Raw genomic sequence first — 23,631 nt, forward strand, 5'->3', positions numbered from 1 at the left:
GCAGCTGAATTGCAGACTCTTCCTTTTCGGTAGTTTCTACAAACCTGCATGAAGTCCGTGATAACTACAATTATAGACGACTGTAACAGAGAAGTCGCGACCACCACGGCGCGGGCCCACATCTGCGAGGCCGAAGAGGTAGCCATCGCTGCGGCTATCGCAGCGCATAGAAACACAACCATTCTTGGGCAACGCACAACAAGGCAACACACGAGAGAGAACACAGGACAAGCGCTGGCTAACAATTGAATGTTTATTCGAAGGGCACAAATATATAGAGTTAATTGCACATAAAAACATGTACCTAAGAGCCATCTATGAATACAGTCCCTTGTCCAGAGAGTCAAACCGAAGGTTGACTTGTGCAGTTGCCATTCTTAGAGATGTGGTATGCCTCAATTATCTCTCTTGCCCTTTGATCATAATGCTGTATGATGATGATGGTTCCCGTTAACAAAGACGCACAGCCGCACCTCTGCAGTGGCTTATAAAATGGGATAACGATCCTTCCTCGAAGGAATTAGCATGTTCTCTTAATCTAATGTTAACGCACCGGCCGGTCTGGCCAGTGTACTATCGGCATCTAACGAAACGCGAACAGCGGGAAGCATTAGCAAGGGTATAGTGCGCGCCGTCAAGTCATCGCCATGGACATGCGCTGTGCTGCCAAACCAAAGTTCTGCGGGCCTGTCAGTGGTGATGACTGGACGACGCGATGCTTGCCGCTGTTCGCATTTCATTTGACGTCGATAGTACACGCTTCCGCACGTGCAAGGAATAATAATAATAATAATTGGGGTGGGTGGGTGGGGGGGGGGGGGGGTCCTTATGTCCCAAAACCACGATATGATTATGAGGGATGCCGTAGTGGACACCGCTCCGGAAATTTCACCACCTGTGGTTCTTTAAAGGGACACAAAAGAGCAGAACGATTTTTCTCGTATTAGTAAAGTACTCTTTTACGATACCAAAAACACCACGCTTGATGCGAGAAGACGCTCAGTAAGCGAGAAAATGCGCAAAAACAAAATGTAGGTGGCGACGCCACCTTGAAGTTTCCGCCCCATTAACCGTGACGTCACATGTTTTGACGGTGCCTACTAGGGACTACGTAGTTCCTAATCGGTAAAAATGAAGTACATTGTCCTCTGAGAAGGCGCTAGGTTTAACACACCGAGTTTGGGGTAATTTTGTTGAGCTAATGGCGCCAAAATACAATACACTTTGAAATTCGTGACGTCACGCGAGGAGATTTCGGCGCGAGATTTAAAAATGAGTCTTTGCACTTGATTTTCTCCTCTATTAATGAACCTGTGATGGTGAGATTAACGACATTAAAGTTCTCGGAACACAATTTATTGATCTAAACCGATTCATTGTTCCTCTTTAGCGTCCCTTTAACGTACACTTAAATCTAAGTACACGGGCCTACAGCAGTTTGCCTCCATTGAAATACTGCCGCCGCGGCCGAAGTTCGATCCCGTGATCTCCGGGTTAGCAGAAGGCCCGTAGCCAGAAATTTTTTTCGGAGGGGAACGGGGGGCCCACTTGCTGAAGACCTTGACTGTTTAAAAGAAACACCTATTTTCATTACTTATTTTCGATAAACACCCCCCTCCATCAGAACTTCGGAGGAGGGAAGGGGGCGCTAGGGCACGCCCCCCCCCCCCTGCTACGGGCCTGGTCAGCAGTCAAAGACCATAACCACTAGACTACCGTGGCGAGTGGCACGTTCAAGGGACCCAGCGCTTGTATTCTGTTCCCTCTCGTGTTGTCTCTCGTGTTGTCTTGTGCTCTGCCCAAGAATGGACACGTTCACACTCGCCGTCATTTCGGTTATACTGTAGAAATGAGGCACAATCAAGAAAACGCTTTTCACGCGCTTGAGCACATCGCGAGAGGTCAGTGGCCAGGCTTCCCGCTGGGAAGGTAGTGAGCCCAGTAGGCGATCATGAATAGCACGAACGCCGAAGGAAAGACGGCGCGGGAGACGCTGTCGAAGACGTTCGAGCTGCTCACGCTCAGGAAGCGGAACTTTGCGAGAAATGTGAGTAGCTTGCTAGGCTGCAGCAGCGGCTTTATCGGGAACCTGGACGAAGATGGCGCCGGAAGGTTGCCGTGGTGGGACACGGCGGAAGCCATGGATCCCGCGGAGCCCAGCACGTCGTTCTCGGTGATGTCCTCGTCAGCGATGGCACCGTCTCCCTGGAAACCCTGTGGAGGCGCGGAAAATCACAGAAATCGGAAGTATGCTGTTTTATCGGGCTGGAATTTCGTGTTTTGTTTCCATGTAACTGATGTTTGTTATGTCATTTTCGTAAACATATGTCTAGCAAGCAAATGTTACGTTGAATTGTTATTGATGTTAACCGTCAATTTTTCTAAACACGATAAATTTTTCTAAACACGATAAACGGAAGAGAAAGGAGAGAAAGAAACAGAGGAACAAGAGAGAGAGGACCTTACTAATTAAGACCATGTTAATTACGATCACGCTGATTAACAGCGTGCTAATTAGGACCTTGCTAATAATTTGATGGATGTGCAATGAAGGCGTTTCTTCAGTGAGCGTACCTTCTGAAGAAAACAAAAGAGAAGCACAGAACAGATAAACGGAAGAGAAAGGAGAGAAAGAAACAAGGAGGAACATAGAGAGAGATTACCTTACTAATTAAGGCAATGCTAATTACGATCATGCTGATTAACAGTGCACTAATTAAGACCTTGCTAATAATTTAGGTCAGCCACAAGCTCCGCCGTTAGTCCAGCCTTGCACCACTAATGTAAACTGTCCAAGTTTTTCCACTCTATTTGAAGCCGAAAATCAGTTGGCATGTGAATGATTGAAAACATGAAAGCTAGCGATATATAAAAAAAAGGAACAGTAAAGCTTAGACTCTTACGGTTGATTCACACCTGCGACTTGCACCGGTCATTTATATTTACAGCGGCATTTACAACGCTCATCCTGCCTGGTCTTCTTTCTTGAGCCCTCGCTTTTCTTTTCTTTTTTAATTTTTACTTGAAATATTATCTCTAGCTTGTCGCGCTACATCAAGGCTGTTCAAATGATTCACCAACAAGCCGACACTGGAACCTTCGTCGGGCTGCCACGGCCACCTGGATCGGGGCGCGCGGCGGTGCCGCGCGCCCCGATCCAGGTGGCCGTGGGGCTGCTAAGGCTGTTCGCTCGTCTGCCACAGAGGGCGCACTTTGATGAGGGCGAAATGCAGAAGTGACCCGTGCATACTTAAATACAGATGCACCTTAAAGAATCACAGGAGGTCGAAATTAAGCCGTAGTTCCTAACCATATAGGCTACTTGAACCTTAAAAAACAAAGCTGGATTGTACTAGAAGTGCTAAAAAGTGAACTGTTCCTCGTACAAGAACAAACTATGGAAATCAAACTCTGTAATTCGTACTGCCAACGATCTTAAACACGTACGAAGCAGATGACAGTGACACACTCACCCCAACACCTAAAGAACATTAAAAATAATGCCACGCGCGCTCGTTTTTGCATTTTTATGTAACGGGTTCGGTACATGTATAACGACTGCCTTTCGCAATCTGCGCCCGAATGTCTGGGAACCTTCCAGATTACTTTAGAAACATCTGATAGGCATGAACGCACAACCGTGAACACTTGAGTTTATTCTGGAACTAGCGCGGCCACCAGCGATAAGACTCGAATGTTCGATGCCGCATGTATAACTGCCGACGCGCCTAACCGCAGATCAGATTAATCGAAGGCCGACGACTGTTCCCGCCGCTATCAGCGCACAGCGTGTAACGCTTGTAATGTGAGTTTTCATTTTCCGGGCACAGGTTCGCCCAAATAAAGAGTTTCGTATTTTTCATTCCTCTTGCCGCCTTCTTCAACGTCATGACCACGTGACAACAATTTCTAAGCTGCAGTGTAGATAGCTTCTTTCTCTTTTTTTTGTGTGTGTATTATGCCAGCAGAGTATTTCAATTATGTTGCAACTTGCATAGTTCTCGTTTTTTTAGTGTAATCTTATGCCTGTATTGTATCATGCAATAAATTTTGATTGTTGACTGCGTCTTGTATTTCCCTGCCACGCGTGTAGCATGTACCAATTATGTTGGGCCTCAGGCGCACACAAGCTACCGTTTTGTAGCTTTTGGCCTATGGTCCTTTCCCCTTTCTTGTATGGAAAACTAAATACAACTTTAACTATATGGCGTTGCTTTATAATTATAGCCTAATTATGACATGTAATACCGCGGGGAGGGGGGAGGGATTCTGCGTTGCTTCAGCTCTCGCACCGTACAGCGCGAGTGTGCCAACTGTCAGATACCACTAAACTATGTGAGTGGCGTAACTAAAGCCGAGAGGCACGCTTTAACTCCTGCAGAGAGTCAGTATAATCTGTTCAGAAGCGTGACTCCACTCTGGCGAGGGAGGTTTTTCACTCTCGTTCAACCCGAGTACCAGAACTCTGTCGAGAGAGTGTGCCTATACTCTGTGCAGCACAGAGTAACCAGTACTCCTAAAAAGGGAGTGAACTATGGGACAAGCGTTTACTCCCGCGAAGGGAGCTAGCACTCTCTTACCGCTGTAAGCGTAGACCGTGGTGTAGTTCTAAATCCTGCGCTAATGTCGTTCTTGTGTAGGTCCTGATGTAGTCCTAAATCCTGCGCTTAATGCAGCTCCACCACCATGAAACCCGAGGAAGTGCCTAGCACTGGCAATCCAGCGATTCCCTTGGCAATCGCGCGCTTGCCACGACCTCGGCAATCTCACGTTTGCCGAGGTGGTGGCACCCTCTCACGCGCGGCGCGGGTCTCAGCAGAAGCGTTTTTCGCGACTTTAGGTATTTATTGCGATTAATTCTTGGTTATTTCTGTATCCTATGTTATTTTAGACCTTTTTATTTTATTCTGCACTAGTTCTGAGCATCGTTGGTCTTGTGTTAGGCCTGTATTCACCACTGCGTGACCATGCGACATGAGACAGTGGACGGACGACAAGCCGGACCCCCAAAGTGCTGCGCACTTAAAATGTATGTGTCGTCCTGCAGTGGCACTCACGATTCGCTGGGACTTGACGTACTGGTAAGCCACCGCGTACTCCAGCAGCGAGGTGAAAACGCTGATGAGGCAGGCAAAGAGCCAGATGTCCACGGCCTTCACGTAGTCCACCGGTGGAAGCGCAGTGCGTGACTGTACGACCTGAATGCGAACGTAGGCAACGAATAGACATTGAATGTTGAAGAGCATTTTATTTTTAGAAGCGATAGATGAATCCCCGGTAAAAAAAATTAAAGTCAGTTCCACGCGTGTCAAATCTTTGCGACAGCGGAGCCGGCAAGCAAGCACCACCACCTGGCTTACGCAGACTGAGTTCTTCCTTTATGTTTCTTCGTCTGCTTCTCCTTTCCTTCATCTTTCTTTTTTTCTGTCTTTCTTTATCTCTTTCTATATTGCCCTTCTTTCCCTCCTTCTAGCCTTCACATCACTCCTCCTCACCTTCAGTTCTGTTTCCCACCCCTTTCTATGCTGTACTGTACAATCGGCGTCGAATGAAACCCGAACACCGGCAAGCATTCGCAGTGGTATGGTGCGTGCCTTCCGGTTATCACCATGGACAGGCGTGCGCATCCGGTTCGGCAGCACTGCGCATATATGCGCGCCTGTCCATGGTGATAACCGGACGGCGCGCACTATGCCACTGCGAATGCTTGCCGGTGTTCGGGTTTCATTTGACGCCGATTGTACATGGTCGTGCTATGGTTTACCCTCTCACCTCATCCGTTCTCTCATCTTTTCTCTCCTCCTCATCCTAACATCAGCCCTCACCTTCATTTCTATTTGCCATCCCCTTGCTAAACTATACTATACAAGGCTATATGCCATGCTTTACCTCCTTCCCTCCGCCTTTCTTTCCTCCTCACTCTCACATCTGTCCTCCTCACCCACACTTCCCTTTCCCACCGCCATGCTATACTACACTATGCTAGGAGCAACTTGACACGGGCCCGCTTTCGGTGGCGCATACCCGCTGAGATTTCTGCCTACGACTACGGCCTTACTCCGAGCTTAAAGAGCTCTGCTGCTCAGAGAAACCAAGATTTTTCAACATCGCGCTCTAGCAGCTGAGCAAAGTGGGTAGTTTTGACAGCAGAGGTTTTGCGACGTCTTAGTGCGCTATCAGTAAGGCTTTCTTGCTTTTCTACATCATCCACAGCAATCTAAAACAACCGCGTGAATGTGCGATGAGTTCGACATGAATGAAAGGAGTCCGAAGGATTTACGATTTTCATGTCTCATTTCTTGCTTCATAAAAATGAGATATGAAAGCCATAAGTAAATGAGGTCGAGCAATCAGAGCTCATTTATCCGTTAGCTTGTCCTGCTTCGACTGCATACCAGCCATCTTGCCATCAGATTCTGTACAACAATATCTTAATCTGTCTTCTGTTGAGCAGCTCAGTTTTTTTCAAGATGGCCTTGGGTACTATATTTGGCATTTTGGGCATCGTAAAATCAGCAATATCAGTTCGATTCTGCAATGGAAGCAATTTGAGATAATCTGACAGGCCGTAGCTGCTGACCATTTGAGCCAATCAGTGAATTCGACTCGTTCGGTATATCAGCCCAGGACAGCAAGAGAAACGGGCAGAGTAGACATGCCTGCGTGGTGAGCGTCAGTATGGCGGTCACTCCGAGTGTGATGCGTCCCTGGACCGCGTGCACGTCCAACCAAAAGGACAGCCACGACAGCACCACCACCAGGCCGCTCGGGATGTACGTGTTGACGATGGACGCCGTCAGACGGCGCTCGAAGGTGAAGTTTGCCAGCAGGTGAGTGTAGTTCTCTGTGTGGGGGGAAAAAGTTTAAGTTGTAAGCTCGAGGTAATTGGCTCGCTATATATCTATGAGAAGCCACTTATATGAGGGATGGTCAGTAGGCGTGGTTGTGAGGAACGCTGCACATAGGAGGGAGGATATACTATGGGGAGCAGTATGAGCGGGAACGCGCGAGCGCGTGGCAAATAGCCTCGAACTAAAACGCGACCGATACTCCGATGGCGCTGTCAGACAAAAGATGGCGAACGCCTGTGGTCTCCATGGTTTAGACCCCGTGCATTGCGGAGTACCCTGGATGACTCACCTCCAAGGAAGTTCTCGCTGTACCGGTGCACCTTCGGCCTCTTGATGCGGAACTGAAGTGGTTCGATTCGGTCGACGAACTCGATGGCTCGACTTTCCCCTTGGTCGTCCACGGCTCCCTCCCAACAGAGTTCAGTAATCGAGTTGGGCGTCGCAACTGAAAGAATGCGTTAAATGGCCCCTGAACCACTCCGAGTTCAAGGACAAGAAGGTGGCTTCTTTCTCGTCTTCACTACGCCTCCGACAGAGACTAGGAGGGGTCACTACCCGTCCGACAGACACTAGGAGGGGTAGTGAGGACGACCCTCCTAGTCGTCATACCTAGGAGGGTCGTCCCCCCTCCTAGCTCCTCCTAGCCGCTTATTTCATCACAAAACATGTGGGCAGTATTGGCATTATGCGTTGGGCATATCAGGATTTCGCGCATTTGCGGCTACGCGCTAGTATCTCCGCTTGCGCAGTTGAAAAGACACAAAACGAAATGAAATCAGTAGATCGCGCACGTTATTCATGTGCGACAAGGCAGAACGTGCGTTCGACTTCATGACAAAGCAGGGCAGGAGATAACTCACAACTGATATTTCTCGTATATGAACCAATCGTGAGCCTATTTCTTCATGACGTCATGGGAACACACTGCTGGCGTCACGAATATTGCCGGAAGGATAGGAAACGCCAGGAGACAATAGCGCGCTTGCTCTTTGTATTTTCAAAGGTTGCTTTTTTGTCCACTCTAATTCATTTCAGCTTATGTCATAATTATTAAACTACAGTTAAAAAGAACAAATAACGCCTCTATGCTTTCCTTGGCATTTCTGGTCGATTCATTTGGCGGCGTTTAATAACGAAACGAGCCCTCATAAAAGAATTCCTTCCTTCGTTCTAGTGTCGAGTTAGTGATTTGAGGACTACTGCACCCATGGCTTGCACGTAAGATCTAGACCGACTTAATATTTAAGCGACAAAAAGACTTCGATTATTGTTTGACATGGCACTCACGTAGTGAAACCTTGAAGTGGCAGTGCTGGATGTCCATTGGATACTTGTGAAATGTCATGAGGCATCGAACTTGAAACAGATACCTGCACGGAATTATAATAGACGCACAGCTATTAATTGGCCTCGAAGATATACATAAACAAACCTCTCCTATTTCATCATTTCAATAAGAAAATATACGTAAACATAATTAAAATAAGGAAGAAGCAGAATGTCAGAGCTAAACTAATAAGGTTCAGCCGTGCAATGAAACATGACTGATTTAAGGTCGGCTAGTGTCACCGATGGCAGGACGATAAAATGACGCTCGCATGAAAACTGCCGTTGGCGGTGTTCTAATTAGGCAAAATGACCATCAACAACGCGATTAGCCCTACTTATCGTGGCAACAATACTTTAAGAACATGCATTCAGTGGACCGGGAAATCCTAAAGGCACTGTTAAATAACGTTTTTGTGTAAATAAATATTTGACTTGAAGCTTAAGGCGGATTAAGAAGTGGAGCAGTGTCAGAGTTAATTCAAATGAGTTCGGTGTCATCAAAGTGCGCCAGAGTAAGTTGAAGTGAATCACTCTGGCTTAAGGCGTGGAATAAGGTGTGGAGTATAATAAAGAAGGTTGTTCGAAGTGAATTAAGTTGTGAATTAAGGTGCATTAGCTCTCGCCTTAAGTCGCCTTAGCGTCCGTTAAGGACACCTTCGAGATTCCCTTGTACTTCGACCTACTGATGCGAAAAGCGACTTGTGTAACAATACAGTCGAACCTCGCTATAAAGAAACAGCATGGGGAGCATAAATTAATTCGTTATATCCGATATTCGTTGTAAATGTAGACATAGAAATCAGCGCTATCAAATCGGCAACCTGGCTCGCGTAAAAATTATACATAGAAAAGCGAATTATTCTAGATTGCTTAGGCAAGCTTGACTGTGGCGCAAAATACATCTCGCGAAGGGGGGGGGGGGGGGGGAGAGTAAAAAGGGAAGCGCCGACTACGAACTTTTTAATTACTCTCCCAGGAATGTACAGGGAAAAAGAAAGTGACCCTCCGTGCATGCGTCAAGAGGCATCGTATGACGTTAACGACATGATCAACTTAACATGTTATCAAGAAAGCGCATTTGTGTTGGATACAAAGTTATAGATGTGTCACTGACACGATCAGATCCGTTCTTTTTTATATAGAAGGCATCCGACAACTCTCTAGCGGTTTGTTTCTTACTTTTGCCGAGAATCAGCCCTTGCGCAAAGCATGGCACGAAACAGCAGGCGTTACAATGCGCGAGAAGATGCGAATTATCGCTCTTACCTATGCTGTTAGCATGCTATTAATCGGAAATATGTTTTCTTGATAACATGTTATCTTGACCATGTCGTTCCACGTCATACCTTGCCTCTTCACGCATGGGTCTCTTTTTTCCCTGTACGCTTCTGGTAGTGTCATTAAACAGGTGGTTGTCGGCGCTTCACTTTCTTCTCTTCTCTTCCCCCCACCCATTTTTTTCTCTCACGAAACGTATTTTGCGCCACATTCAAGCATACTTAAGCAAGCTAAACACCAAATCGCCCAAAAAGAAGTCCTTCTGGAATTATTCTAGGCTTCAACTAAAATCGAGGTTTTTTTTTACCTGTCACATTGTGGAATTTCAAGCTAAAGAGATCGAAACATCACATGGTGAAATTACAACAGAACAAATTTCGTTTGAACAAACAGGCCTGCGTTCACATTTATTTGAAGAAGGATGTGTTCGCATTTTAACCAGATTTTTAATGTCACAACCGTATATAAAATAAATTTCGTTGTGAGTTGTCTTTCAATAAGTTTGCTTTGATGCTACCTGTCGAGTATTGAACGTCGCGCAAACCAAATATTTGTTCGTTATAGCCAATATCGTGGTGGCGCTCGCGTTTTGGGTTCCGTTATATAAAATATTTTCTTGCTGCACTCGCGAAGAGCGATGTCGAACTGTCGAAACAGCGGTGGTGTTGCCCCCCTTGGTCAAGTTGACCCTCACTCACCCATCTTCGCACGACTTTCATTGGTTCACCCTTTCCACCGAGCCTCACCCTCGCCCATACTAGCGCGCCTCTCATTCAGTCGCCTTTCCGCCGAGCCTCGCCCACGTCCATCTTGGCGTGGGGCAGCCCTTCCCCTTCGTACCGAGTCACACTCCAGTTACACCGCAAGGCGAAGTGACTAGCGCTACGCTATAAACGGATGGTGAAGCCTCGACTAAGAACAGCTTCGCCGTTAATAATAAATATAATTGGCTGTCTAGAGGGCCCACAATACGGCGATCGGGCTTTGCCTGTCTGTTCCAACGCGGGAGCGGCCCGCTGCGCAATGAGTCGCGCACCTCAGGACATTGAATAAAGTTTTGCCTCCATCCATCCATCGAAACGCGGCCAACCAAAGTTTGTATTTTTTACGCGATAACCGATAATTCTCTGTAGCAGAGTTCGATATAACGACGTTCAACTGTCGTTCAGTTCCCATGCAAACGTTTCGCATTGAAAGAGATAGAGAGCGTGGAACTTGAATTGGAAGCTGAAGCCTAGGGGTTTGCCTCGTGAGTCTGTGCACGGATCCGTCTCGTGCGATCTTGTAGGCGACGCTCTCCACCGATTGGCGGAATATGCTGCTCCTCTTGGTGTTGGAGAACACCACGTCGGGAGTCCATATGAGACGGGCCACGCGCCGAGGCACAGACATGCGACGCCACCTCTCGGCGAACGGGCTGGTGCGGAGCCGGCCGTCGCGCCAGCTCTCTTCGATGTACGTGTGAAGTCGGAAGTCCTGCGGTATTCATTGGAGGGAAGGGACAAAACTCACTAGAACTCTTACGATAGAAAAAAGAAAGACACAGTTTTGCAGCATGGGCGAAGCTGTGGATGAGATAGCAAAAAAAAAAAACGGAATGTTAGACGGAGTAAGGCTAACACCTATCTCCCTTAGCATCCGATCTGGCTTAAAGAAACGCGGTTGCACCAAGCGAAGGGACCTTCATGCTGTCTATCTCATCAACGCAAACAAAGTGGTTAGAAGGCAGCACGTGCAAAAGTATGAGTCTCTGCTGATCTCTGTCTCTGGAGGGCATGGGCGACCACACCCAGCCGTTCAACATGCGCAGTTCCTGCCGGAACGACACAAATTTAGCGCCGGAGTCAGCTTGGTTCAGCGCTGAAGTTTACTGCTTCCCCCTAGAAAAGTACGGAGTACTCTAAATCGCCTCTATTTAATCGCGATAACAATTATATGGACACTCTCGACGAGTTTTTGTCGTCGCCGTCATGTTTCTTATAAAGTCCAAAACGATAACATCCCCCGCGCATCGTATGTTCTACTCGTAGGTAAAAGCGCGCGAGCGGGGGCGACGAACGCGGCGGAAGCAGAGATGAAACGAGCCGACCCATCTCCGTGGCACGGAGGGTGCATGCAATAACATCCTCCGCGTGCGAGGCCTGCCGCCGATTGCTACTCAACAGATAGGGAACACCCCGCCAGTCTTGAAGGATCATGAAGGAACGGGAGGGGGGGGTGTCCTGCGAGCAGCAACTGTGAACTTTGATTCTAAGGGCGCGGTCGCGATCGCTGGCGCACGCGCTATTTCGGCAGGCATCAACACACGGCTCGTATGCCCTTCTACGTGCTGTGCACTCAACGCGAAGAGCCTGTGCTAAAATCGCATCTCTCCCTGGAGCGGCCATATTATCTTACACCAGCGTTTTGCAGAGTTGCGCGAGATCGTATCGAAAAGAGTTAGTTTCCAGCCTTACTTCGTATAACATTACAATTTGTTGCTGTCGCATTCAATGCTTCGCCCTAGTGGTGAAACTGTGATTTTTTTTTTCTGAGACAGTAATAACGACAAGATTATCTCAGTCAATGAACACTCATAGAATGGAAAACTGAGTAGGTTGGTATGGATTCCTACTTGGTACTGTTCAGCGCTCACAAACAAAAAAAAAACCGACAAAGGACAAAAGAAGTGCACACGCCATGCGCTGACTCTCAACTGAATTTTTATTCAGAAAACACAAAAAGTAAACTAGGAAAGTCATCGGGCCATGTGACAGGTGCTCCAAAAGAAAAGAACTTTTCTGGCTGTTGCCCCTTAACTAAATATGCGCACGACGACTTTTATGTCAAATTACCTCACGCGCTGACCAAATACCCGAACTCCGTATCCCAAAACCTAATCGATGGCTGGCTCACGCATCTTTCGTTTCCTGTTCTAATGTTTTTTTTTTTTATTTACAAATACTGCAGGCCCTACTCGGGCCCAAGGAGCAGTGGGAACATCACTATACATAAGCAATACAAGCAACAATGAGCACATCTGTCGCTTACAGATATGGTAGATTATATACATATCGATTACAATCAACAAGCAAATAAATGTGCTTTGCAATTCGGAACATAACAGTAATATAACAGCAATAAAACATGTATGTACATACAACAATTTAATACAAAAGGCAAATTACACAATATACATCAAATGAAAAGCGAACGCAAGAAGCAACTGCCTTCATTGCGACATAGTAATAATTTTATAGGTAAAAGGAAAGGTTACTTGTAAGCTGAACGAACGATTCTAGTGTATTAGCGTTAACTAATTCTTCTAGTGATTTATTCCATAGTGAAATTACATGGGGTAAAAAAGAGTATTGATGTATGTTAAGGTTGCTAAATGGTTGCTTAACTGTTTCGATGTGGATGACCTCGATAATTTCTCGGGCGAGCTGCTTTCTGTGCCTGGAAAGTACCACCGTGTCCGTAAAGTTAGGACATGATGTCCTTTCGTCCTTTGTTGCTTCTTGTGAGCGCTGCACAGTCCTAAGTGAGCACGCGCTCCAATCTTGATACACTACCCAAACAACAACAAACACTTAACCAGCTCACCGGAGGAGCTGTACGGCCACAATGGAAAGGTGACGCCGTCAGTGTCACACACTTCTGTCTCATTACCTGTCACTATCACTCGTAACGCTAGACGCTTGGGCCGACTACAAGTTGTCCCTGGTAAGAACTCACCATTCTTTCTTCGTTGATGTCGTCAACATCCACAATCTTCATCGAGACGTTAACGAGAACAGCCATGCCTGCGAGTAACGTGAAGTTATTTACAAATAAAATTTATTCCAATACAATCCAATTTGTAATACAAGCTCAAGCGCAATGGGTGAGAAAACTTTATTGAATGTTCACGTAGCGACACGAAATACTCTCCAGTCACATAACACTGCAGTTCGCATAAAATGCAGTCACACGAACAATGTATACGTTGAAGATAACACTACACAAAGTCCAGTCGCGCAACAACACTCATATTGAATACTACCAGCACAATCAACAAAAACATCACCACAGCCAAGAATGTCAGTGTCACAGTCTCGTCAACACCGTATCTAGAAGAGGCAAAATGCCAGCGCCTAGACTTCATTCTCGCGAGGTCGCTTACTTAGCAAGACGCTACCAGTAAAAGCAATCTTTATTTCCTACTGAAAGGACAGACCCTTTGCAATTTTTATGACGAGTCTCAACGCAGCGGTTTCGTGTTCGATTTCGTTCGGCTGTGGGTCATTTCCTTGCCACTGAGGAGGTCGATTATTTCTCCAGTAGTTAAACATCGATAGAGAGACCGCTCTAGTGCGAAAGCCAATTCGCTTTTTCCCCGTCTCTGACAGCAGATTTGCTTACAGATTTCGGGTCACAACGTCTCTGTTGACGCGACTCCAGGCTACGTTCTGGACTGCATTTATTTTCTTCCACTGCAATGTTCTCATGGGTGTTCTATTCAATAATGGAGTTTAGGAGAACAGTTAAAGCAAGGTAATCAATGCCGTTGGTAAACTTGGGGAGGCGAACCTCACGGGCCGATCCTCAATTGCCAGGACGACTCGTAATTTGTGAATCCTTGGGAGAAATAGTCGAAAGAAGAGCATTTTGTGAAAATTATGCTTGAGGAACAACTGGTAATACTACTATTACTACTACTACAACTACTTACTACCGTAACTATTTTTACTACTACTACCACTACTTACTACCTTGACAATTGCTATATACTACCTTACTACTACTACACTTTTTTGATTCTAAAATATTTACTCCGACTTATAACGCAACAAAAATATAACAAAATTACACTGACGTTTACTACAATTACTACAACTGCTACTACTACTGGTACTACTTGCTACCTTTGCTATTACTACTTAATACTTTTACTACTACTACTACTACTACTACTACTACTACTACTACTACTACTACTACTAGAATGGAAAACTGAGATAGTTGGTATCGATTCATGCTGAGGACTGTGCAGCGCTCACAAAAAGGACGAAGGGCGGAAGAAGTGCACACGACATGCACTGTCGTGACAACGCATGTAGTGTGCACATCTTTCGTCCTTTGTCCTTTTTGTGAGCGCTGCACAGTACTATTACTAGTACAGCTACAGGTACTGCTACGCAGTCATTGATCGAGCATTCAGTTTTCTTATCAATAGCGAAAATTTCGTGTTCATTGCCTTTGTTCGGTGCATACATGGGAGAGCGAATTTCAGCCAAGCAAGCCTAGCGTGTAGTTACAAATCGTATTCTTTGTGTTATCGATAAGTAATCAACAATAAATACCAAGCGTGTAGTGAAGTGTGCCTAATGCTCGCTCAACCGATCTAAACGTTTCCAACGATTACGCACGCAAACTGCCCAACAGCATGTTTACAAAGCCGCAGACACCTTTATATATTGCAGCTGGATGATTTTAATGATCTTACGCCTGTTGCGTTAACTGCAGCTACCGTTTATCGATTACCGTGTTTCCGTGCCTGGAATAAAGATGGCGGTTAGATTTCCCGCCGCTCTAACACCTTTCGGAATGGGTGCGAAATGCATGAACGCTATTCTACATTCGATATTTACGATCACGCTAATGAACCCCAGCTAGTCAACATTATTCTGGTGTCCAACGCTAAGAAATATTTCACAATTAGATCAACGTTGTGGCGTGTGCAGGTTCAATCTCTGCTCCTGAGTTATTTGATATTGCACTGTGTGAGAAAAAAAAAAGTAATGAACAATGCTTTTCCTACGGAAACAATTGTAAGAAGTCAATGACTGAATGTGAAAAAGGCCACTCAGGGCATCGAAACAAATAAGCCATTGAACGAACATCTACAAATTCATGAGTACGAAGGAAACATATATAGTATGAAAGCCTTGGCTGGGACACAGTAGCTTACCAAAAAAAAAAAAATAATCGCGAAAGCCGGTCAAAGCGAAATATATATGGCCATCTCGGGACTATGGCGAGCCAGCTTGTTGGACCCCTCAACCGACACTTTCCGTGGCAATCTTTGTGCTGAGTCCCACGCTTCGACCTTCTATTTCTACGCGCGACAATGATGCAGGGTGAGAGTCTACATTTGGCTCAAAGGAGCAAACAAGAAACCAACGTACACAGACCGCACACATACATAAGGACGTGCAGACGCCATGCGTGCGTGACTTCTCGCAGAGCTCGTGTGGACCGCGAACGCGGCCTTGAAAGTTTCTTTGCCTTTTTTGTGCCTTTACGCTGGCTTGCTTGACCTCTTTTCTAACGAAAGATTTCACGCTTGGTTCTACAGGACGATGCGACTGGGCTACCGAGTAAGGGCCCTGCGAAGTTAAAAAAAAAGGAAGAACGGCTAGGATAAAAAGAAACGCTCGTCTTTCCAACGTCATCGATTCGAAAGTCAGTTTCGATCAGACACGAGGGGCGTCCCGAAAAAAGAAGCCCTTGCGGAGAATTTTTGGTTAGGAAAGCTGTCGTGTGTGCGAAGCGTTAGCTCACGCCCTTGCGTCGGCAGCACTAGCCAAGAGTAGCCAACGTTATGCAAAAAAGTAGACGACAGTATTCAGCAGCACCTAAGAATAGGCGTACAATAGCTAACATTAAGCGAACAGTGGCGTCAAATGTAAACAGCATTGAACGGACAGTAGACAACCATCGAACAGTAGTAGCCAGCTGCCATTAAGCTAACAACGACAGAAAGCTGAGCTAGTTGATGTGGATTCATCATAAAAGAAAGAAAGGCGTGCAAACACGGACGCTAGAAGCAGGAACAAGACGACACGTGCGGTGACTGTCGACTGTGAGGGCGCGCTGTGGAAGAAAAGAAAGTAGACGCAAAAGCTTATCTGCGCATGTGCCGGTACGGTAGCGCCACAATCCGGCACGCGCGGAGGTCTGCACGCAGTTATCTCTCGCGTAGATACCCGCGTCATAGATTCAGTCTGCACCAACATTTAATTGGGACAGCGATGGTATGGACATTTGTGGGAAAATTGTAGCGCAGAACAACACAACGACCGACAAAGAACACGGGACTGGCGCTGCAATTTATGGTATGGACACTCCAGGCGCATTATTGCCGTCGCCGTGATGTTCCATATAAAGTCCAAATCGATAACATTGCCCCAAGCGTCGTATGTTCTATGTGCGAGTGAAGCGTTCGAGGCGTTTCGACAATCGCTGCTCAAGCAGAGAGGAAACGCGCCGGCCGTCTTTCATCGCGCGAAAAGCGCATGGAGAGGAGCCGGGGGGAGGGGGCTGCGTTGCTCCGACAGTAAGTGCGTACTCCGAGTCCGGCCGGGCATGGTCGCCCGTGATTGTGCACGCCACATCTTTACAGGGGATCGACAGACGGCTCATACCTTTGTATGTAATGCGCTCTTATCCAATGTTTGCGCATTGAAGCCACAGACAGTACGAAGGTCGCTTCGCTCACTCAGAAGCTGCGTTTCTTAAAGGAGTGAGCCGCTAGCCTTACTTTGTAAAACATTACAATTTATTGCTATCGCATTTATTGCTTCGCCCTGACAGCGGAATTGTGCCTTTATTTAGATTGGTCTCTACTAACCCGCGGTATAGATAGGTGGCGCTACCAAACCTGCACATGCACAGATCTCTTGTGTCCGTGTTTGCAAGCCTTATGTTTTATGATTGAGCTAATACTAGTTAACATTGGCCATAATTTAGTTCACATTAACCATCGCTTCTCTTCTTAGCCAATGTGTAATCGGCGCTGGTTATAGACGAGTAAATGAAGTAGGCCAGGACACGGCCGCTTACCGTTCAACCGTTGGCTGTTCATAAATCGCGGTAGGGCAAGGAGGGAGGGGGGAGGGGTCGCGCTGAGATATCGATAGAATGTCAGGACGGAGAGGAATGGTCGTCGTCCACGTGCGCATCGATTCGAAAGTCGATTTCGATCTGCGGACACGAGTAGCGTCCCAAAAATAAAGACAACGGGCTTTCCCGTCTTCTAGTCCGTACAACACTGTCCCTGTCTCTCTACAGTGGGTCACGGTCGGCTTCGATACGTTCGCGTGTCGGCTTGCGGCCAAGTTCAATCAATGCGTGGGCGCCACGCGCGCGCGGGACCATTGTTTGCTGCTCGTCGCTTTCTCTTCTTTGCGTCAAAGAAGATGCCCCCTCCCCCCCTCTGCTCCCTTCCTTGTGTTGCCGGTAACTGTCACGCGATGGCACTACTCTGCGTGGCAAGAGTTTAGCTCATGAATGTTGCGAGTGACGGGAGCGCTGAACAATGCTGAATACATCGTTATCAAGCCCGCGTTATAACGGCGCTGTCGAAACACTGTAGGCGAGGCATGCTGACGCAGGTGAGCGTGCATATAGACGCGAGCTGGTCGCGGAGTTCGACTGACGTTTACTGCCCGGTGCGGTTTGTTACTATTAAAAGCGAGTATCTAACCATGAGATTAAATATCACGCGGCGCCCGTTTAAAGCTTGGTCAAGATAGTAGGCGGGCGCAGTGTTCCCCATTTAGGGGGGGCCAAACTTCACCCCAACTCTCCCTCCTCCTTCCTTCCCCCTCCCCGAGTAGAGTCTAGGAAGCTGTTCTCGCACTGTCCATTTAGGGTGTGTTCCAATATTCACGGTAGACGGCTAAATAGACAGCTAAGTGAACAGCGGGCATCCCATTCTATTTCTCACGTAGCCGGAAAAATAGATAGCTTCGAGAAGACGGCATCGGAGACAAATACCATGTAGGCTACATTGCTCTCCAAACAAGATGGCGGCTCAGCGAAATGCTGGGATCATAGCCTTTATAGTCGCCTGCAGACCAGCAGATGCTTTTCCACGCGCTCAATTTAATCTACGTTCAAGTTTTCGTAGATTTTAACGCCAAACAAGTTAAAGAAATAACAGTTACGTTTGTTTCTCTGAGCTTTCTCCTCTCGACGCTTGGCGGCGTCATGTCGCGCAGACGTCATCCAGACGCGTTCCATTTCTCGGAGTACTGGGGCTCGATGCTGTCTTCGAAGCTGTTAGCATAGATTGTGTAAGATGCCGTCCAGAACTGGACCACAGCCTCAGTGGACTGTCCATTTTGGCCGCCGTTGGTTGGCCGGAGCCTGACGGCCAGCGCGCCCCCTGTTTCCAGTTCTTCTTCCTCAACGGCACACCTTGACGTAAAGGTGCTTCCAGAATACTAGACAGAAAAAAAAAAAGCTTAACTTGCACTGGAGGAGCAATGCAGCGAAGCTGAAGGGCACCTAGGTAGTCCTGGCTTTCGGTGTTTTGCTAAGTCTTGCAAATTTTGCTCTCTCTTTCTTCCTCTATTCCCTTCTTCTTCTCTTTGTATTTTCTATCTCTATTTCTTTTCTCTGTTTATTTCTATTTATTTATTTATCTTTCTTCATTTCTTTCTCTTTCTTCCTCGTTCATCCCTCTCTCTTTGGCTCTCGCTTGCTTCCTCCTTCTTTCTATCCTCTTCTCTGTCTCTCCCTATCTATCACAGTATTTCTTTCTCGCTCTCTCTTCAATTCTTTCTCGCTTTTCTCTTTCTGCATTTCTTTCTCTCCATTTCTCTCTTTCTAATTCTTTCTATGCTATGCTTTACTCTCTCTCCCCTCCTCCTCACCATCACATCTCTTCTCCTCACCCTCACATCCCTTTCCCACCCCCTTCCTACACTATACTATACAAGGCTATGATCTGCTCTGCTAGCGTGTCTTGACAGCCGAGTGGTTTGGACGCTCGCCTTCCGATCAATAGTACACGTGTTCGAATCCCGCGAATACGAAATTATTTTCGCAAGAATTTCACTTTCCTTGTATTTCTTTCTCTCTTTCTTTCTTTCTTTCTTTCTTTCTTTCTTTCTTTCTTTCTTTATGTACTCATTCACTCACCCATCATGGTTATTACAGGCCACACCTGAGAAATCGGCGCACGGAGCGAAGACGACGAAGATGAAGAAGAGGACGAAGAGAGCGCGTGTTGGTTCATGACGATGATAATTTCTGTTTCCGACAGGCAAATTACGGCGAGCCTAATTAAACAGCTTTGCTGTTAAAACTCGCGACAGAAATGAGAGGAATGAAATGCGCTTCAATGCGACGAAAACAGTTTCCCGAGATCCGCTCTTGGCCGCACGAATCTTGGAGGCTATGACTGATTCTGCCTGACTGACCTTTGATTCTATGATCGCGTTAGCCCTCTAAGCATGTTTAGCGCGGCCTACCGTTTAATGCTCCTGCACGATTACGTCATGGCTTGCTGCTTTGTTGCAGCAACTGAACGCACTCTAATGACGTCAGGCTGAAGTGGATATGTCCGTTAGATGGACGGTTTCAAAATAGCTCCATAAACACTGCCGCCCTTTTCAACGTCGCGACCGCGTGACAATACAATGATCATGTGTGTACATGTGTATGCGTGACTGTGCGTGTTATTTCTATAGGCTTCCAAAGCAACGTCGAGCGGCGCCACTGCTCTTATCGCAACTGGGGGCATCCACGGCCACAACACTGCCGTCCCCGCTTCCGCGCACGCGCAGAGCTCTCGGAGTGCATCTGTGGCGCATCAGAATGTAACCATTGCCGACTAGTGCTCTGGGTGCGAATGAGGAGCGCATGCGCGCACGTGTGCTTGCCGCCGCCGCTGACAAATCCAGCGAGAAACCGCCTTCGCGGGGAGCGTCTGCCCCCAGTAACGCATAGCTCAGCCGCGCGACCGTCGCGCCCAGAACTTGAGCTTGGATTCCCTATACGTGATACTTGTGTGTATGGTTTAGATATCTGTGTTACTGGAGGTGCGTGACGCGTTGGCATATAGATACAATGGCCACGGTGAAGGAACACCGCGAAAGATTGTTTTGACGGCCTATTGGGAATCGGTACACGTTCCTGTGGGAAGACGATGCTTACTGTCCGTGATTACCTGTACGATGGTTGATTGCATTGCGGTTAGCGCTACATCAAATTCGCTGGCTAGCAAGGAGCTACAGTTGTGAGAATCTACGCATGCCATAGTTACTTAAGTTTACGGTATGTAGGCTGCACTTGTGGATACGTTGGTGCGGCCCGCAGCAACCCCCCCCCCCCCCCCCGTTTGAGGGAAAACTGCCCCTCAGGACCTCAATAAAGTTGTTTGACTGACTGACTGATCACCGTCGACAGTGTGTCAGTATAATTTGTTCCTTTGGCTGCTACACATCCTCGGTACACATTAACATAAGTGGACACTTTCTAGATGATAAGACGTATGTTATTTAGCTTTTGTCCGCATTTCTTTTCCTTCAGAGACCCAGAAATATATATTAATACTTGTTGGGGCTTTCAGTCGCACAACCGAAATACGATTTTGAGCCATGTCGTTGAGAAAGATTCCCGAAATTTTGACCGCCTGGGGTTATTTAACGTGTACCTAAATCTAAGTACACGGGCCTCTAGCATCAGGGATGTCAAACACATGGTCGAAAAGGCTCGCGTCGTCGAGCGGTCCTAATCACTCTTTCCCTTTCGCCCTTGTTCCGCCTGGGCAACACGTTATATTTGAACCTCAACAAGAAAAACGGGCACCTCGATCTGTTTCCTTTCTTTCCTTTAAACTTGCACCGTGTTTCTATCTGTATAACTTTACGATCGGGGTCTCTCGAAAGTGGTTTCGCGTGTCGCATTTGATGAGAGTGCGGACGCTACCCTCCAAATGACCTTAAAAACCAGGGCGGCCTAATATGTGTATTGACCAGCAAGGTATACGCGTGCATGCAAGAAACACGCAGTGCCAGGCTCGTATGTATCGATGCGGAAACCATTATCCCCAGTAGTACGCACGTCATATATATATGCAGGCTCGCCGCGTTCATTATCTTGTCTTCTGCATTGCAGATGAGTGCAAGAAATAACGAATGCCATGACAACGGCATTGCGGCTGCAGAGAACTGAATGATTCGTGATGTGGTGCGACTCTCTTCCTCTCAACGGTGCTGTTATTGCCTGTGGTCGCAGAGCAGCGTATTTCGGCAACTTGTAATTCTATGCCGTGACGTCATCACGGTCGCCATGTTGCTGGACAAATCAGCTAAGCGAAGAGTGATAAGTGACACCTTGTCAAGATACGCTTGTCTCGAGCTGCGTCAGCGTATGTTGTGGAAGCTTTGCTTTGGTGGCTTACTTATGTAATGTAGTTGTAACTAATGTAATTGTAAGTAAAGTAGTTGTAAGTAAAGTAATTGGGGTCGGTGATGAAGGTGTAACCCATTTACGCGAAGTAATTGCACAGAACTGTAATCTTGGCGAAAGGTTTCCTTGAAGTATTTTTGTTTTGCCCAGTTACACCAAATGGAAAAACGTAGCACACGCAAACACTGAACAAAATATTCCCACCACATGACGTCACTGGCACAACAATTTGAGCAAAGAGAAGAGAAATTTTAGCTTAATTCTTGCCCTAATTAAGCTGTTCAATGTAGTAATGCTTCCGCCTATTCCAGTATATCACCTTTAATGAGTGTATCTGTTTAGATGTTCGGTGCTTTATTTTGGGACAAGAATTTCTGCGCGGCGCCTCTAACCAATGACAGTTTATTAAATGGCCACGACAGCCAGTTCATTAGTAGTTAGTTGTTAGCTCGTTGCAGACGGCTGGTGGGCATATGCGCATGACTCTGCAAGTTACTGCAAAATAATTTCGTTTTTTTTTTCAGCTATTTTACTGAGAGTTTGCAAGGAACATTATATTTTTGTTATGATGGCCAGAACTTCGTGGCTATAGAAACATCTGCTTTCAACTATTTATTTATTTATTTATTTATTTATTTATTTATTTATTTATTTATTTATTTATTTATTTATTTATTTATTTATTTATTTAAAGTACCTTACAGAACACTCCCGGGGCATTGTGTAGTGAGGGCGGCAAATGAACATACATTAAAACACAATAGCAGGCTAATAAAGTAAAAGATCGATTAGTACAGTATGGTGGGAATGAATCCAAGAACTTGAATACATGTTCTATACAATTAAGGGAGCAGAAATAGTATACAAGGTTCAATAAATAGAAATGATTAACAAATAACTCTTCACTCAACGGCAACAGTTGTACAGAAAACATTAATTGACAAAGGTCGCTTCCACGTGTTGCCTTTGCACGGAACGTGTGAGTACGTACCGTCGACGACAGGCGGCTCTGACTTGCTGTAATTGGAAGGCAGGAAGTTGTTCCATACTTCATCGGAAGAACATCTGTGCACGTAAAATAGTCGTCATCACTATTTCATCATTTATTATCCCTTGAAGGCCCTACGTTCGACATTACATAAGGGGAAGGTTGCGAAATAACATTATATTCGAGGTCATACTATCACACAAAGGGATATCACAGACTAGGAGGCGTCTTAACGTTGGTACACTTCTACGGAACAAAAAAAAAACACAAAAATATTGAATGATGCGGAATGAAAAGAGAGTAGACAAAAACACACACACACACATGCAATACATCTCCGCATGTGGTTCTACAACATTTAAATTGTGGTTTCACATGCACTAGCAAAAAGGCGATGACACTTTGGGAAGCACAATCTACAAGAAGGCATGGTTACGTTATAGAATTTTTGTGGAAGCGATGAGGATAAAAAGATACCATTGTATAGGCAGAATTTTCGGGAAATAATATGAAATAGTTAACTTTCTTATTGGGCCAATTTCTGACAGGTACGTAAATAAGTAATAAATCTAAAACGCGTCGCTGTTTTACCAGCAGCAATCCAAACGATGCATGTGAGAGCTGCGTAGCAGCTACAGCAACAGGCGTGCAAGAAATATCGCCGGAAAAAAAAGCTGCCAAACACTTACGTGGCGTAAGTGCAGTTTTCTGTCGCCGCCGCCGCGTCGTTGGCCATCGCGGTACGGGACAGGCCCGACAGGAGAAACCACACAAGGCCAACGCGCGGCATGCTACCCACTCGTGACGGGCTGTCAGCGGAGCCGCGGCAGCGCATTTCGATCGGAATGATGTGTGGTGGCTGCACTTGCACAACAGGTGGCGCTGGCAGTGTCGCACCGAAATGGTGCGGGGCGGGAGCCGTCGCTCCGTTGTTGCTTCATAGCCACTGCCGTATAAGTTAGTCAACCAGTCTTGGGAAAGTCACTACAAGACCAAATCGCTCAGTCAATCATTCAGTCA

The 23,631-nt window shown here is 46.5% G+C and overlaps 1 protein-coding gene across 1 annotated transcript; it reads right to left on the reverse strand.

Annotated features, from left to right (window-relative positions):
- Positions 1–1,731: 1,731 nt before the first annotated feature.
- LOC119399139 (glycine receptor subunit alpha-2) lies at positions 1,732–23,347 on the reverse strand. The gene is made up of 9 exons (XM_037665955.2): positions 23,301–23,347; positions 22,615–22,688; positions 13,176–13,243; positions 10,705–10,934; positions 8,139–8,221; positions 7,141–7,296; positions 6,660–6,844; positions 5,058–5,198; positions 1,732–2,214 (listed from the first exon to the last, which is right to left on the reverse strand). The coding sequence occupies exons 1-9, from the start codon at positions 23,345–23,347 to the stop codon at positions 1,903–1,905; spliced, it is 1,296 nt and encodes a 431-aa protein (XP_037521883.2). The 3' UTR covers positions 1,732–1,902.
- Positions 23,348–23,631: the final 284 nt, after the last annotated feature.

Source organism: Rhipicephalus sanguineus, chromosome 7, assembly GCF_013339695.2.
Source record: "Rhipicephalus sanguineus isolate Rsan-2018 chromosome 7, BIME_Rsan_1.4, whole genome shotgun sequence".
Classification (NCBI taxonomy): domain Eukaryota; kingdom Metazoa; phylum Arthropoda; class Arachnida; order Ixodida; family Ixodidae; genus Rhipicephalus; species Rhipicephalus sanguineus.

Excerpts from the sequence above, each read along its gene's own strand:
- LOC119399139 (XM_037665955.2), bottom strand. The coding sequence starts at position 23,347 with ATGGCCAACGACGCGGCGGCGGCGACAGAAAACTGCACTTACGCCAC. Across the intron at positions 10,935-13,175 it reads ACATCAACGAAGAAAGAATG|GACTTCCGACTTCACACGTA; the intron begins GTGAGTTCTTAC and ends TGAATACCGCAG. Across the intron at positions 7,297-8,138 it reads CCACTTCAAGGTTTCACTAC|TTGCGACGCCCAACTCGATT; the intron begins GTGAGTGCCATG and ends GCATTCTTTCAG.